Source organism: Perognathus longimembris, chromosome 11 (genome assembly GCF_023159225.1).
Source record: "Perognathus longimembris pacificus isolate PPM17 chromosome 11, ASM2315922v1, whole genome shotgun sequence".
Taxonomy (NCBI): domain Eukaryota; kingdom Metazoa; phylum Chordata; class Mammalia; order Rodentia; family Heteromyidae; genus Perognathus; species Perognathus longimembris.
Window position 1 is genome coordinate 58235018 of NC_063171.1, and position 15923 is coordinate 58250940.

General features: G+C 57.3%; 1 protein-coding gene across 1 annotated transcript in view; it reads right to left on the reverse strand.

The window, feature by feature from the left end:
- Positions 1–464: 464 nt before the first annotated feature.
- The window catches only part of Nfasc (neurofascin), a 158144-nt gene continuing 142685 nt past the window's right edge, over positions 465–15923 (reverse strand). Inside the window, 6 exon segments of the mRNA XM_048357419.1 lie at positions 465–796; positions 3739–3808; positions 5702–5833; positions 11142–11294; positions 12253–12369; positions 15485–15730. Of these exon segments, the coding sequence (XP_048213376.1) occupies positions 565–796; positions 3739–3808; positions 5702–5833; positions 11142–11294; positions 12253–12369; positions 15485–15730 (950 nt within the window). The 3' untranslated portion in view covers positions 465–564.

Sequence of the window (15923 nt, forward strand, 5' to 3'; positions counted from 1 at the left end):
AGGCCAAGGCAGATGGGCTGGGAGCGCGGGGAGGAGGCGTGTGGCGAGAAAGGCATCCTTCGGAAACAAGTTGGCCCCGCGGCAGCTTGAATACTACAGCTTTCCTGTATGTTCTGTGACGGATCCATCCTTCTATTGTTTCTGGCTTCTGGGGGTGGGGGAGAATCACCCTGTTCTTTCTGCTTCAGGGACTCTTCTTCAAAAGAAAAAAAAAAAATAAGGAGGTGGGGGACATTGGGTCCAGAGGGGAAGAGGCACAAAGCAAAAATAAGGTAACCGACGGACGCGGGTGACGAGGCCTAAGGCGCCAAGTGTGGGGACAGCTCCGGACGGCCGCAGCCAGCTCCGTCAGAGCTCAAGCTCCCCCATACCGGGGGCACCCAGGGGGGCAGGGGGTCATCTGCAGGGGGGGGGTTGTGGATGGCAAGGTGTTCACGGGTCCTCGCAGCTTCAGAGGCTCTCCTAGGATCCCCTCGTCCCCGAAGGCGGCGGCGGCGGCGGCGTCCTCTCCCCCTTCCCCCTCGTCCCACGCGGGAAGCAGTGGCTGTGCCGGGTGGGGCTCTGTTAGGCCAGAGAGTAGATGGCGTTGACGGGCGATGTGGCCTCTGAGCTCTCGTTGCCTTCCGTCTCCTCCTTGTCCTTTTTGACAGTGTACTGGCCGATGAAGGAGCCGTCCTCGTTGAACTGCCCCTCACCCCCTTCGCCATAGTCCACCAGGCTGTCGTCGCTCTCCTGCTGCTTGATGGTGCCGTCCAGGGAGGTCTGGCTGCCCTGCAGGGGTTTGTTGTCCTCATCGCTGGCCAGAGAGAGAAAGAGAGACAGAGAATCAGGGCCCGAACCAGCTCAGCCCAGCCCAGCCCGGGCCGCTAGCTGCTCACTGAACAACGCCATGCACAGCTCGGAGAGGACGGGATCCAAGAGGTCAGCCGGCCTCCCCCTCCCTTCTGCAAAGGGGAAACAGGCCCGGAGAGGACGCGTGTCTCCCTCAAGGTGAGATGGGGTCAGGAGGGGTGCTCCAGGCCCGCGTGTCACCACCTGTGCCTGGGACCTGGCCACGGATTATATCCTCCAAGAGCTGAAAGGTGGGTCACCTGGGACCTGGGACTCTAGGAGACGGCTCTGCCTCCCCTCCCCCCAAAGAGCCAGGGTGTAAGCGAACGGACCCCCCTGTCTCTACATTGCTTCTGTAGATACGTGGTTTAGCAGATAGTTCATTTATCTACAAATAGGTGCCTAGCAAGTAGAAGAAGTGGGGTGGTAGGAGGGAGCGGAGTATGGGGATGCATCGGGAAACAAACTTAGAAAGACGTCGCAGGATTCTGCCAGCCCTTCCCCCGCCGCCCCCCCCCCCCCCATCTTCAGCTCCTCCTGAGCAGGGGGAGCTGGGAGGCTGCTAAGGTGGCATCCGCCCTGGGGCACAGATGCCCACTCTGGATGTGTGCTGTGCTCCCCAGGACATAAAGGGCGGCTCTCTGAGCTGGCATCTGCTCAGGCAGTGTCCCTCCTCTTGGCTGGGAAACCCTGCCCTTTAGGTTTGGTGAGGGGAGCCAGGTGCGCCTGGCTGCACTTCACAGGGGTACGAGCTCCAGGGCCGGAGGCAGCTGTGGACCAGCCGTAGGGGCCTGGGGTCCGGCAGGTGGAACTACAGTGGTGCCAGATGTTCTGAACAGAAACACGACACCTTCCCCGGCTCCCCGCCCCCAGGGTGCGGGGGAAAACGAGTGGCTGAGTTGCCGTTCCAGGGGGCAGTGCATTCTGATGGAGGCGCCAGACCGTTAGATGTCAGGGGAGGGCCTGGATCGGAAGCTGAGCGGGCAGAGATGGAGAGCCATTAGCCCACTCCCTCTGTGCAGCCCGTTCAAGCGTGGAGCCCTGTGCTCGGGGGCAGCGCTGTGGGCGGAGGGATCAGGGGCAGGCCAGGGGAGTGTGTCTCTAGGGCTGAGTCTGGGCAGAAGTGGAATTTTATCAGGGAGGGGGTTCTCGATGCCAGTTGCCCATCTTTTCACACGCTCTCTCGTTCTCACCCCCTGCATGGTGCAAGGACAGTGTGTGGCGATTTGTGGGAGTTCCCACCCTGGTGCCAGCTGAATGCAGCCGCTGGACAGAGATGGCTCAGTGGTGGAGAAGTCTTTAGTGTGAGGGGCAAGGGGACCTCAGTCTAGAAGAAACGTCATCACAAGAAGCTAGAACAAAGGGGTGGCCTCGTCGACCCACCTGTCAGCCTGAGGGGAGCAGGAGGACAGGCACAGAGGTACAGAGGAGAGGAGGCAGGGCTCTCCCCCCTTAGAGTGGTCAAGCGTCGCAGCCACAGATGATGAGGGGAGCCTCTGTGGGGGCTTTCCCTAGTTTGGGACTTCGGTTCCTTCGAATGGGGGCTCTAGGGGAGCTGCTGAAGAGCCCCCAGAGTCAGGGCACATCAGTGTGTGTGTGTGTGTGTGTGTGTGTGTGTGTGTGTGCGCGCGCGCTGGGCCGGGTGTGCTCTGTGCAGGAATGCACACGTGTGCAGGAGAGCATGTGTGTGCACTGGCTCTGTGCAGGCATACTCGTGTATATATGGGAGGCAGGGGTCCTGCCCTACGGGGGAGGCGCACGAGGGGGCAGCTTGTCCCAGGGCAGGTTGCCCGGCCCCATCCTCATCGCCTGGGAGGCATCGCCTGCCTCCTTGTACAGAGGCTTCTGGAGAGAGGAAAACCCATGGCCTTTGACACTGAAGACACGGAAGTGCTCAGGCAGGCCCTGGGGAAGCTGGACTCTCAGCCAGGGGGGCTGGGGACAGCCAGGAAGACGAGGAAGGCCTCCGTGCTTGCCCTTTGCGGAGGGGATCTTGGCTGGACAGTTGTGGCCCATAAGCTGCCGGACGGGCTCCTGCGCCACCTATTGATCTGGTCCTGCCTTCCAGGCGGCTGAGGGGCAGGGTGGCAGAGGCCCAGAAGGCACAAAGAGAGGGTAGATGAGGATGGCGGTGACCTGGGCCCAGAGAGCAACCTGGTAGAAACGGGGGAGGAGGGCTCTGATCAGACATCTCCCCCCCCCCCCACCCCATGTGGTCTGGAATGAGATCCATGGGCTTGAATGCACCCACCATCCAAACAGCTTAACTCCCCAAAGCCTAGAACCAAAGGCTGGTAAAGACCGGGGGGGGTGGGGTGGGTGGGGGGAGATGGTACAGACATGGAGTAGCTGCCAGACATGAGCTGCCAGTCAGCTCTGCCACTCACTCCCAGAGGGGCGAGCATGGGTGTTCCGGCCAGTCACTTCTAGGTGTGGGCCTCAGCCCTGTCACCTGGGAACCAGGATGCCTCTCCAAGACTCATTCCAGTCTAGAGTCCAAAGATGGGGCCTGGTTCCTGGGGCCTGGAACTCCTCCCCAGCACCAAGGCTTGAAGACAGTCCCGCCTCCCTGCGTCATTAACCCAAGCTAAGGGTGAGGTGCAGCCAGAGAAGGACTCAGGGTTCGCTCACAAAGTGCAGAAGTGGAAGGGCACAAACAAGCGCGCTGGAGCGTGCAGGTGGATGAAAGAGGGCCGGTGTGTGTCGGGGCCGCCTGGCATGGTCAGGACTGGCAGCCTCTCTGAGTTGTGCCCTCGGCCAGGTGCCTCTGTGTCTTGAACAGAGGCCACAAGCCAGAGAGAGAGGACATGGATGCAAGGACTTGAGGGCTGCGTGGAGCCAGTGGGCTGAGGGCCTGCCTCGGGAACTAGGCACGGCGACCAGACGGAGAGAAGGGAGGTCACACACCTGTAGTCAAAGGATCCATCCTCTTCTTTGGGGTCTTCGGGGCCCAGGGGGACATCCTTCTTCTCTCGCACTTTGTCGACGAGGGAAGCAAAGACAGAAGTCATGAGTAAGAAGCACAGCCTGCTCTCTCCAGGGCTCTGCTGAATGGAGAGCCAAAAGACAGCACCCTGGGCTCCATGACACCCCCCCTCTTTTTACTAAAGCCCCGGTGTCCACGTTGATTCTGTCTGCTCTTCACCCCAGGGGTCTCTACATCTCACTACCTCTCCACGAAGCTTTCCCCAACACCAAGGAGTTAAGATCCTGTCTTTTGCCAAGGGTAAATCCTCTGTTCCTCATTTCTTTCTTACTCTGTGCTGTATTATGATCTGCATGCATTTCCTATCTCGTTAGCCCTCTCAAGGGAGAGGGACCGCGTGTTTCTGCACAGATCCTTGCCACTGTTTGGAGGTCACTTGTCAGCTTGTTCCCTCTTCCAAAACCCACGTACACAGCCAGCCACGGCCTGTGCTCCTGGGGATAGCCGTTCCCTCCGAGTACAGCAATGCCATGGAGCCACGTCTCCCCTGGCACCTCTCACAGAGCTAAATAATCACCCCTATTTTAGGTGGGAAATGGAAGCCCTGATGTATATGGATGGGTCCCAGAGCTAATCAGCATCTGCAAGAAGATGAGAATGAGGACGAGAACCCAGACTCCTGGTCACTCCTTTCTCTGATGTACCAGGGGCTTGTCCTGAAGTTGGACGAAAGAGGACTAGCTGTGAAGGACTAGCTGCGCACTGTGTGAACGGGCAAAGGCAGGTTCAGAGGTTATCTGACACATCCCAGGTCTACCCGGGAAAGAGAAATGACTCCGTGCGTCCACTAGCCTGGACATCACGGGAAGGCCAGGTCTCTCCTGGACTCTGGGTCTCTCTCTTATGGAAAAGAAATCATAGGAGACCATGTAGCAGAGAGCCAATCAGGAGCAACCATTCTCCACCCCCCTCACTTAAGCATAGGCGTGGCTCCAGGATCCCTGCATCTGTGGATACCTGGCAGAGGAGGGAAGTAAGCCTCTCCTCACTTTCCTCTGTGTTGTTTTGGGGGCCCCTGGGGGAGGAGAGAGCCAGGTGGGGGGGTGGGAGGTAACTGGCGAGTCATGAGTTCCTTCTGCAGTCCAGCAGGACTTTTGCTCTGGGGTCACTCAGACCTTCCATTCCACGATGTGACAGGCAGATGGCCCAAGAGCAGTATTTCCAGGAACCAGAAAACCAGAGGTCCCTTACCTTGACCTTGTCTGGCCTGGAGGATTTTTTTCCCCCCAAGTACTGGGGATTGAACCCAGGGCCTCCTGCTTGCCAGGCAGGCATTCTAACAACTCACAATGCCCAGATCCCTTTTGTTTTTATCTTGTTGTATGAGAGGCAGCCACGAACTTCCCCCTAGCTGACCTCCACCTCCCAATCCCGAGCGTGGAGATGCTCTTGGAAGTGTCTCTGCGATATGAACTTAGGAGCTTCCAGGGCCATGTAAGAGCCATGGGGTACCCTCCTCCCCCCACAACAGCCAGCCCCTCAGCTCCTCCCTGCCCACCCACGGGGCTGCTGAGCCTGTGGTAGGTTCAGCTTGCATACTGCCCAGGCCCCTCTGCCACTTTCCTCGTGGCTATGCTGCTTCTGTCCAGACCCCAGTCGCCCTCCCTCCTTGTCCTCTCTGCCAAGGAGTTTAGAAATGACGGATGTCACTGGCTGGGCAGATGTGTGGGTCACACCATCCCTTCCCTGGAGCTCTCTGGACTGCCTCTGCCATGCCCCAGGGAGAATGTAACTAACACAAACACTTGCTAGCAGCTCCACAAGGCACAGAGCGGCCCCAGGGCCAGAGCTCCAGAGTGGAGAAGCAGAGGACAGCGGCCCGCACCTAGACAGGATCTGGGGATTCACAGGAAGGCTTGTTTCCGACCTGTTCTTCCGTCTCACCTGGGTATTTGCCACCTCGGCTCCTCTTGATGAAGCAGACGATGAGTAGGATCAGCACCAGGAGAGCGATGGCACACATGAGCCCGATGAACCAGCCCTGGGTGGCGATGTCAGCCTGGTTGTTGGTGTAAGCTGGCAGGGAGGGTGGGAAGCACACTGGTGAGTGATTGCATAGTGTGTGTGGGGGCGTGGGGGGGTGCAGTTACTTCCTGTGAATGCTTCTCCTGGAAGCCCTCTAGCCCAAACTACCCCGCTTGCTTGAGGGACATAAAACAGTGAAAGAGTGCGGGTAAAAGGTCAGAAAAGAGGCAAAGGACAGGGGTGCAGGGTGCACGGAAGCAGAGAAGCAGCAGCAGGCGACATCCTAGAGTGAGCACGTTCTTGCAAATAAGAGTGCGGGCCACAGCCTGGAGGAGCTGGCAGAGGCCAGGGTTGCCCATGGAAGCACAATTCTGGGTCGATGAGCTCAGGGAGCCAGGCTGTGGCCACGTCTCATGAACCGCCGTCAGAACACCCGCAGGCCTGCCCAGGCGCAAAGTAGCATCCGCACGCAGCAGCTCGGCCCTGAAGCCAACCAGCTTTCAGCAGTGTCTTGGACCAGGTGGAGGTCCCGGGCACCCTGAGCCTCTGTGTGTCTTCATCTCCCTGGCAACCACCACCCAGGCCTGGGGACCCCAGATCGGCCAGGGAAGCTGGGGCCTCCTGCTCAGTCCAGTCACTTCTAGATGATTCACGCAGGGAGACGCTTCTGGCGGTCCCGACAAGCCACTTGCTGTCTCCTTGCCCTGGATAACCAGCCTCTCTATTCAAACCCGGGACCCATCTCCAAGACCCTTGGTGGCTTGAAGGGCAAGGCAAGTCCACAGACGTATGGCCGTCATCGCTCCCATCTACACAGGCTTCCACGCCCGCTCCGGTGCCTCCGCAGAAACGGTCTCCAAATCCCCCCTCGGGATCAAAACAGCACCTCATGGCGACCCTCCAAAGCGGCTCACTCCAAACTACCCTCCCCATCCTGCCCCGCCAGGCTGCCGGCTGCTCTCATCACCTCCCTAGTCCTGCGCCCCATTCTGCTGGCTCTCCACGCGCACCCCAGCCTCCAGGCCTTTCTATCTGCTGCCCTTTCTTTTTCATTTACTCCATGACATGCTGCTGCCTTGGGAAGTCCTCAGAAAGGCCTTCCTAGGCCTTCCAGCCCAGCCAGCCCCACTCTAACCACGAGTTCTGATTTATCTTTTTTCTCAGCACACATAACCATTCGATGCATGACTACCAGTTCTCATTTCTCCTTACACCCATTTCCATGGCACCACCCTGAGTATTTTCCCAGACGTTATCTAGCTCGTTCCTTACCACAGCCTCAGGAGGCAGGCTTTAATTTTCAATCCTTATTTGGCAGATGAGGAAATGGAAGCACAGAGAGGTCAAGAGATGTACTCGAGGTCACCGAGCTCCTAAGTGGTGGGGTGGGGATGTGGCTGCAAGCTGTCTGGCTCCAGTCTAAGCTCATCAGCACCCCACCTCCTCCCTGTGCCCAGCACAAACTGCTGTTGGTTCTACTCCATTCCCTGGGGCTGGGAGCGCAGCTGGGTGCGGCGGACCTGGACCGGTAGACATCCCACATCTTTCCCTTCGCTCAGCCCCCTCCCCTCTCCTGGCCCCTGGGGGGCTGCTGCTACCTAAAGCCCCCCATCCACACTTCGGGGTCACCCTGCCACTCAGCTTGGTTTTCTGCTGTGAGCCCCTGGCAGACACTGCGTCTGGAGACGGGCTGATCACTGTGTTGGACACCCATCATTCTGCTAGATGTCGCAGCCTGGGGTACAGCGAGCCTTCCATTCCTCCCTGTCCCCCCTTCCCCCGTGCTGCCCCCTCTGGCCCCCCTGTGTAGCCCCTCCACCCCCTCCACCGATGCTCGAGAAACCCCAGGCACTCACAGTCTCTACAGCCACCCCACTGGTCAGGGACGGCTGTCTTCCTCAGCCCCCCAGAGCTGTCATGCCTTGCCTTGTTCAGGTGAGTGTCTGCCTCTGCCCGGGGCTCCCACTTTTCCCGCCCCTAGGGCTGTATGGCCCCCTCCCCTCCACACGGCTCCCATGCAGGCCCGCTCCGCTCCAGATGGACCCTCGTGTCATGGCTGTCAGTGCCCATGGGCACAGTGAGATCTGGTGTCAGGGCTACTCTTCTACTTCTTTTTATTGGTCCAAGACTGGTACTCATAAGTGGGTACCTGATGCTTTCACTCACTGGCCAGCTCTACCAACGGAGCCTCACCTCCAACCCCAACTCTTTGACTTCTTGCCACACCCCTCCGCCTCCCCTCCATACAGCTTCCCACCCAACCATCCATTCCTGCTTACCATCTTTCCAGAATCTTCCTTCCCAAACCTCTGACTGCTCCAACTCACCATCCCTGGACACTTAAATACATATTAATACTTGATGGCTTTTTGCCGGGTCCTGGCTTCCAATTGTAGTCTTGGGAACAAGAGGTCTTTTTGAGTCCCCAAGGACTAAGCAGGAAACTGGTCATGTGACACGGAGTCAGGGATCACTCATTAAGAGATCACGTTCATTCCAGTGGAATATGGTTAGCCTGGGACCCCATCCTAGCCCCCCTGACCATAGCACTGGTGGCCTCACCGATCCAGGCTAGCCCACCCACCATGCCTGGACACTGGGTCCTTCACTTATGAGCACACAGGGGTGTCTATCGTTTGCGGAAAAATTGGTCTGCATTTCTACAGTGATTCACTTGAGCCACCGTCTTCCTGGCGCCTGTTCCAAGACCCCGGGAGCCACCTTCATGATACGGCCTTATTCTTGGGGAAGAAGTTCACAATCCCAAGGAAGAGTGGCCACATGGGCAATTTAAAAAAGTAAATGTAGTGCTCTGGCCCTGACAGTGGCACAGCGAAGTTTAGATGGCCTTTCAGTCACGACTGGAAAGGCCAAAAAGCCTCCTCTGGAGTTTGGACACAAAAGGCTGTTGAGAAGCAGGTGGGGCTGGGTGCTGGTGGCTCATACCCGTCATCTTAGCAGAGATCGGAGGTTCCCAGCTCAAAGCCAGCCAGCGCAGGAAAGGTCTGAGAGACTCTTATCTCGAATTAACCGGGAGAGGAAGGCACTTCAGAGTACGTTTATTCCCCTGCCAATGCCACACTCAATCGATCTGCTAAACTGGCTTTGAGATTCCTAATGTGCCCAACAGTATCAGCCGAGGAAGAAGACTGGTCAAATTTCCATTCACCACCGTGAGTGGCTGGGGGCGGATGCCGGATCATGGTCCTCTCCCAGGTCGGGTCGGGCAAGCACACCGCCTTCTACACCACACCCCGCGACCCCTGGGGAAATTCCCCCAGCCAGGCCGCCAGTACCACCCACTTCTACATCTACCTGGGAGGAATTTGGCTTAGCCGAAGAAGACAGGCCGGTCACTCTATGTCAGTGGAACTGTGTTGTAGAAGTTTAAGAGGGGTGGCCTTTTTTTCCACGTGCAATGTGGCTTGTCTGCTCTTACTTAAGCCCCATGCGGCTCCTCCCTCCATACCTGTCTGTCCGTCCTATAGTCCCTCCCTGCTTCCCTGAGGTCTGAGCAGCAGCCTGACTGCTGGTCAGCCGTCCGCATCCGGCAGGCCCTGCTCATTCTGGCCATATATTCTTATCCCAACAGGGAGGCACGGATGGGACTCAGAGTCCTGGGTTGGGTGTTCATAGCCCTTCAGGTCTCTATGGCTTCAAAAGCTTCGAGGAAGTGATTAGCTTCCCAACAGGATGTTCTGGTGAGGGTCAGAGAACCCGACGAGTCTGGGAAGGATGCGCGCAATCTGAACTCAGAGCCAGGGCCACGAGCTTGCCTGCTCCGGCTTGCCTCGATTGCTCTGAAAGCAGCAGAATGCGCGGATCCTCTCCAAGGCCAGGGTAGGAGAAGGGCGATGAGGACTTAGGCCACTGCTCAGAAGCAGATATCAGCCCCGTGAGCTTTCTCTTCATGGTGAGTTTGGCACCTTGAAGATGAGGACATCCTCACGGGAGTGGTTCTTTTCTCTCCGGTTTTATTTTTTTCCCTGATTCTCACCTACAGCCACACCCGGCGATGTGAAACTCGGGAAGCTGATTCTGATGCTCTCCCAGCACTCTCAAAAATGGACCTCTAGCCTCGAGCTTTGCTTCCTGCCTCAGAAATGCATGCGCCAGCGAGCAAGAGTGCGGGACCCCCCCACCTAGTTGGGGCAGAGACCAACCATCTGCTCTACTGGGTCAACTCCCTGTCCAGCAGCCTGGCTTTCCCTGCAACAGGATAGCAGAGCTGCTCACCCAGACATCCTGCCTCCATGGGCCTGGTCACTCTCAAGCAGGGTCATGCCATATGCCCTGAGTCCCGGGAGCGTAGACTTGTGTGGGACAGGCGGAGGAGCAGGAAGGACGACGGAGGGGGCGAGACTGGGTTAGGAAGGGAGACAGGGGCACAGATGGGGTACCAGCCTCAGCCTCAGCCTCGCCTGGCCAGCCATGGGGAGGTCATGAATATTCAAATTGACGTTCAGAAATGCATCTAAATCATTGTGGTCTGCCCCCTACCCTGTGTGTCTAATAACCTGCATCTGATTAGGACGTCCCTGGGGGCTGGGCCTGATCCTTTTCTGTCTTAATCTCTTTCCCTCCCATCCCCTGTAGCTCCAGGGCTTAGCATACAGGCCCCTCGGTTGCCCCTCTGTCCGATTTTCAACCCTCAGAGAAGCAAGTGCTCGTGCACTCTCTAGACACCCAGCCGTCGCCACCAGCAGAGTTGGGAACCTCGCACCAGGTCTGAGCCCCGGACAGCCTGCTCATCTGACACACGACGGTGCTCCGTATCTAGTCAAGGCCTCGTCACAGCCAGCGTTTCTTCCCCACTTACTTTAAGGCATCAGACACTTGGGAGGAAAATAAAGACAAAGCCCCACACGAGCTGTGTCACTTACTGGAATTCTGCCTCACAGATGAGCGAGGGTGACAACGCAATGACTCGCGCGTGGATCCCAGGTTTGGCTCCTGGGGACGTTTCTGGATGGGGCCCCTGGCATGGCCCTATCTCTTACTCTCATAGGGAGCAAGCAAAGCCCCGAGCACGCAGGGCAGGCTGCATGACTCGCTCCCGGAACCCCCTCACTGGGATCCGGGGGGACACATGCTTCCAGCCCTCTTTGTTGCGGGCCTCATTATGCAATCCTTTGTTCCCTTCAAATCCCAGCTCCGCCCCACAGGCTCGGGACCGTGGTTTGCTCTGGGCTGTGCATGCACTTGGGCCCCCAGCTTCCTGGGGGCCTTCGACACACCATGCAAGGTGGGAATGGGGAGATGAGTCCTCTTTCCAGGGAGAAGAGACAAGCAGGAAGCTGGGATGAAGATGAGAGGCTCCATGCTGCCAGGGGGGTGGCCAGGCCGGGTCCCCTCTCACCTGTACTGGTCATAAAGGTGATGGCGGTACTGCTGATACCCTCGTTGTCCCGGGAATACACCCGCAATGTGTAAGTCATCCCGGGATAGAGGTCTGTCAGCTGTATAGGCTGGGCCTGGGCCTTAACAGGGACAGTTTTTTTCGTATGGTTGCCTGGGGAACAGAAACCTCGGTCAGCCTACAACCAGGCACCAGGAGCTGGAGACAGGGCTCAGGGTCCTGGTCACCTGCCGAAGGTAGAAAGGGTGGGGGGGGGGAGGGGAGCGCGGGTCCAGTCCACCGCGCAGACCAGGCAGCCCCGCCTCGCCCCTCACGCGGTGCTCTCTCTCACACCACGCCCAGCTTGGTCTCTCTTTTCGCAGTTCTCCTTCCTCTCCACTCTTACTTAGCACTAAATCTACCACGTCCTGCTTCCCTGAGCTCCGGGCCTCGCAGTGGATTCAGTTCTCTCTGGGGGTTTTCTCAGAGTGGTATTGAGACTCCTGCAGGGCTACCCAAGACAAGGCAGCATCCAGCTCCTGATCGCACCCAATGGACACATTGGAGAAGCGTGTGCGTGTGACAGGAAGCTGAACACATCTAGACCACGCTAGGGATTCTGGGTTCTCCTCGAGCCACAGAGAGCTCAGGACTGACTTGGGTTACTGGCTTGAACCCTCCCTCTAGGAGGGCAGAGGTCCTGACCCCACTCTGCAGCCTACGGAGTCTCCCAAGCCACCTGTTGTGGGACAAGAGGCTGTGGTCTCAGTCTCTGCCTGTCCACTGTCGACATCAGAACACACGGACTTCTGAATCAAGAGATCAATACAGGGGTGAAGCCTGGCTTCCTTTGGGGTTACTCGGAGGTCTCATCGTGGGCAGGAAATGGGCAAAGAGCCCATTCCGCCGATTCCGCCGGTCCTCCATAGCACTAATGACTTCAGAAGCCCCTTCCTTCTAGATCCTGCTCCTCCCACCGAGCTGCCATCCAAACATGCACTGATTTCATGAGGCTATAATTAAGCCTGGCTGAAAGGCCTCTCTGAGCCTCGGGGAGTTCACAGGATCTCCCTTAATGGCATCTAGCACTCCCCGCGCCTGCCACAGCCGCCACCCGCGCAGCAATGCTTACTGTCGATGTACTCAACCACAAAGTCAGTTCCGGGCCCGAAATTGTGCTTCCAGGTGATGTTGGCCCATTTACTGTTGGGGAGCACCGTGACGTTCCATATGGACTGCTCGTCGGGGGCTGGTGGACGGGTTAGAAGAGGGGTTAGTGATGAGGGGGGGAGGAAGGAGGAGGCATGGGAGACCCGCATGCATGCACACGCACACACGTACACACACACACACACACACACACACACCATCAGCTGGGAAAGGGCAGAATCACAAATGCCTGTGCACAGGGCCTGGCAGAGCTCCAAGCTGCAGGCCAGAGGTAGGCATCCAGAAACGGGCAGGAGCGATCAGAGGCCTGATATGCAAACAAGAGGCACAAACCGTCTGTGTCCACACAGCAAGGGCTGGGAAGGAGAACGGGTTCTGATCCACATTGTTTGTGGCCCTAATCTGGGCTGACTTCCTTCTTAGATCCTTTGTCAGTGACTGAACAACACAAGGGCAGAGGTCAGGACAACAGCCTCCTTGACCAGGATCAGGATGCTAGCTAGCAGAGGGGGAGACTGGGCAGGCTTCTCCTTTAACCTTTGGCATTCGACAGAAGGGAGAGAAGGTGTCTTTCAAGCCGAGGAAGACGGAGGGCCTGGGATGTGGTTTGGTGGTCGCATGCTTGCCTGTTATTGGATTTTGACCTCCAGGAAAATCAAGCAAGAGTCCTAATGAGATATGCAAAGAAAGACAGGACCAAACATGGGAACCCTGTGGGCTCCTACACTGGAGGTCGGGGGTCCTGACACAGGACGCTGGCCTCAGGACCCTGAGGGCTGCTCTTGGTCTGCGAGAGTGGAGGTGACCTGTACAAAGAGCCTCAGATTGCCTCAGGGGACTTGGGACCTAGAATTTCAAGACCCCAAGTACAGACAGTGCGCACCCTTCCTCCACCCCATCATGGGCTAGATGGGCCCAAGAGAAGAAATCTTCTTGACACCCAGCCCCTCGCCCTCAGTGGTCCTGACATCAGAAGAACCCCATCGGTTGGCTTCTCAGCTCTACAGAGCCTTCGAGGCTGGGTCTCCCTGCAACACCGAGGACAATCATTACCCAGCTCCTATGTGCCGGGAGCCACTTTATCAAAGGCACAGAGCTGCCTGAAAACAGCCTGTGTACGGGAGCATGTCACTAATCTTCAAACATAATCACTTTTCCAAAGTCCCAGCAGTCTGATTACCCCATTTTTTTCCAGCAAAGATTTAATAGTAGAGGACTAGCATGAAGCCTTGTATTTCAAAGACTTTACAAGTGTGACTCCTGTATATTTTATTAGCATGCAAGGGGGGCACTGTCACCAACTCACTTGTCAAAAATAAATGAATAGAGTAAATTGGTGATGCATTTATTCATTATCTATTTGGCACATGATGGAGTCTGCAGGGCTGGGGAAGTGATAAAAGATTCCCTGATTTTCACTTCAAAGAAGTGCCATTCCTACTACAACCCTGTCAAGCGTCGCTTGCCCCAGGTGAAGAGGATGCATGTTAGGGGAGAGGCCAAGAAAGAGGCTCCATTGACGGCAGCACAGCGCCTGCCCGAGGGGGCTTCCATTTCTCCGCCAGATGTTTCATTTCAACCACACTGGCAGCTTTCAGCTCCTGCTCCTCCGAAGTTCATGGCTCTCGCTAGTGGGAATGAATTCTAATTAGCCATGATTTGGAGATCTGAGTTTCATCCCCCTTAGCTCTAGACTCTACAATAAGCCAGGAATTTGGGCTTCCAATAGGATATTAACCCCACTCGGGCTTTGTCTGGATGGGAATAACGGTTGGAGTGTTCTTAGAAAGGGTTCAGGGGGTGGGAATCGAAGGAAGGCATTGCAACAAGGAAAGGTCAAGATGATCATCGCCAAAGAGCTGGAGCGTTCACAGAAAAGGAAGAAGGCCAACTCTGGGAAACCACAAAACCAAGAAGGACCGGCAAGAAGCATGTCCTGTCCTCTGACTTCAAGTCTGTGAGTTAGGGACTCTCCCTGAAATCTAAAAAAGGACACTGAGGTCAAAGAAAAAGGTTGAGTTCATTCCGAAAAGGGAAACTTAGGAAACAGTTTATGTTAGGGTATAAGCTAAGATGAAGATGAAAGGCTCGAGGGCAGTGGGGATGCTTGAGAGACGGCTCCAGTAAGATCAGGACCACGGCCAGGTCCTCTGGAGCCTCTCAGACGCGGTGGGAACTTGGCATCCAGTGCTGTCTGACAGCAAGGCTGATCTTTCCAGAAGGCAAGATTCACTGGTAGCACATTTCTGTGAACTCAAAGCACTGTGAGGACTGGACGCCTGGCTTTGGTGCTTAAGGTACCGACCCCCCCCCCGCCCGCCCCCCTCCGCCCTGGAGAGCGCCAGTCACCAAGTCGTCACTGGCAGCCTCTAAGAGTCTTGCGAGTGAATCCTCAGCAGACCTTTCCCTAAAGTTGCATGCTGCTTACATTCTACCTATTGCACCTTTGAAGCCAATCTGTGCTTCCGAGCTCTAAGGAGCACTCTCAGCCTCCCCTAACAGCTCGCTCGATACCACGACACATGCTCGTGGGTGTAACCTGCAGCCGCTGGCAGGGGCCGAGGGGGAGGCAGAGAGGCCGGGAAGGGGGAAGGGCAGTGACATCTACAGGCTGGTCTGTCACTGCTGGAGGAGAAAGTTCTGGATGCTTCCTACTAGCCAACTGCCTTCTGCATCTGACCTCTGCGCTCAGAAAGCTAGAGAGCCTCCCCTCTGTGGCAAGGCAACTTGGATGCTCCACGCTAACAAGTCTGAAGAGCAGGAACGGCCAGCCCTCGCCTGGAATGGAGCAACTCTGGAGACGACCAGGCAGGGCTAATTCTGGAAAGCTCTGACTTTCTGCAGGAAAAGATGCCAAGAGTTTCTTGAGCACAAGGGGCCAAGAAGAGGGCCGGGCTTCCCGGAACACCGCAGTGCGGTAGCCAGCGCACACTGGCCAGGCACTTCCCACTCCTAGGCCTCCGTCCTGCACAGACACACTGGGGCTGGGAGAGAGTCAGGATGAAGGAACCTGAGGCAGGATGGGAGAGGATGGGAGAGCTCTGGGCCTCTAGTCTACGGGCTGAGAGTCCAGTCACGCGTGAATCTGGCGGGGGGACCACCACCCCGGCTCCCTGCCTCCCAGCTGGAGGGGCGTGGGGGGTTGGTCTCTTGAGACAACTGGGGAGGTGGCGAGGAGGGGCAACGCGCAGTACCGGATTCCTGAATCTTAGTTCCCGTGGTGGTGGTGGTGGTGGTGGGAGGGCTCTCCGTGGTGGTGGTGGTGGTGGTGGCGGCAGTGGTTGTAGTTGTGGCCACGGTGGTGGTGGTGGTGGTGGTAGGTGCCACAGTTGGGACGATGGGGACAGGTGTTGCTTCACTGGTGGCAGCAAGGGCAGTAGCGTCAGTGCTGCCCAGCGCGCCCGTGGCACCCACGGTGGTTGGGGGTAACGTGGGAGGAGCTGAGAGGGAAATGTAAAGTAGCCGAGTCTGGTTGGCTTGGGGGGGGGATCCAGCCTGCACACCGGTTCCCCCCCCTTCCCCAGCAGGCAGCCTGGTGCATGGCAGGCAGCCCAGTGAGGAGATGGAGCTCAGAAACCAGAAGCTTTCCCCAAGCATCATGGACCGGGCCGGATGGATGGCAGCCAATGAAGA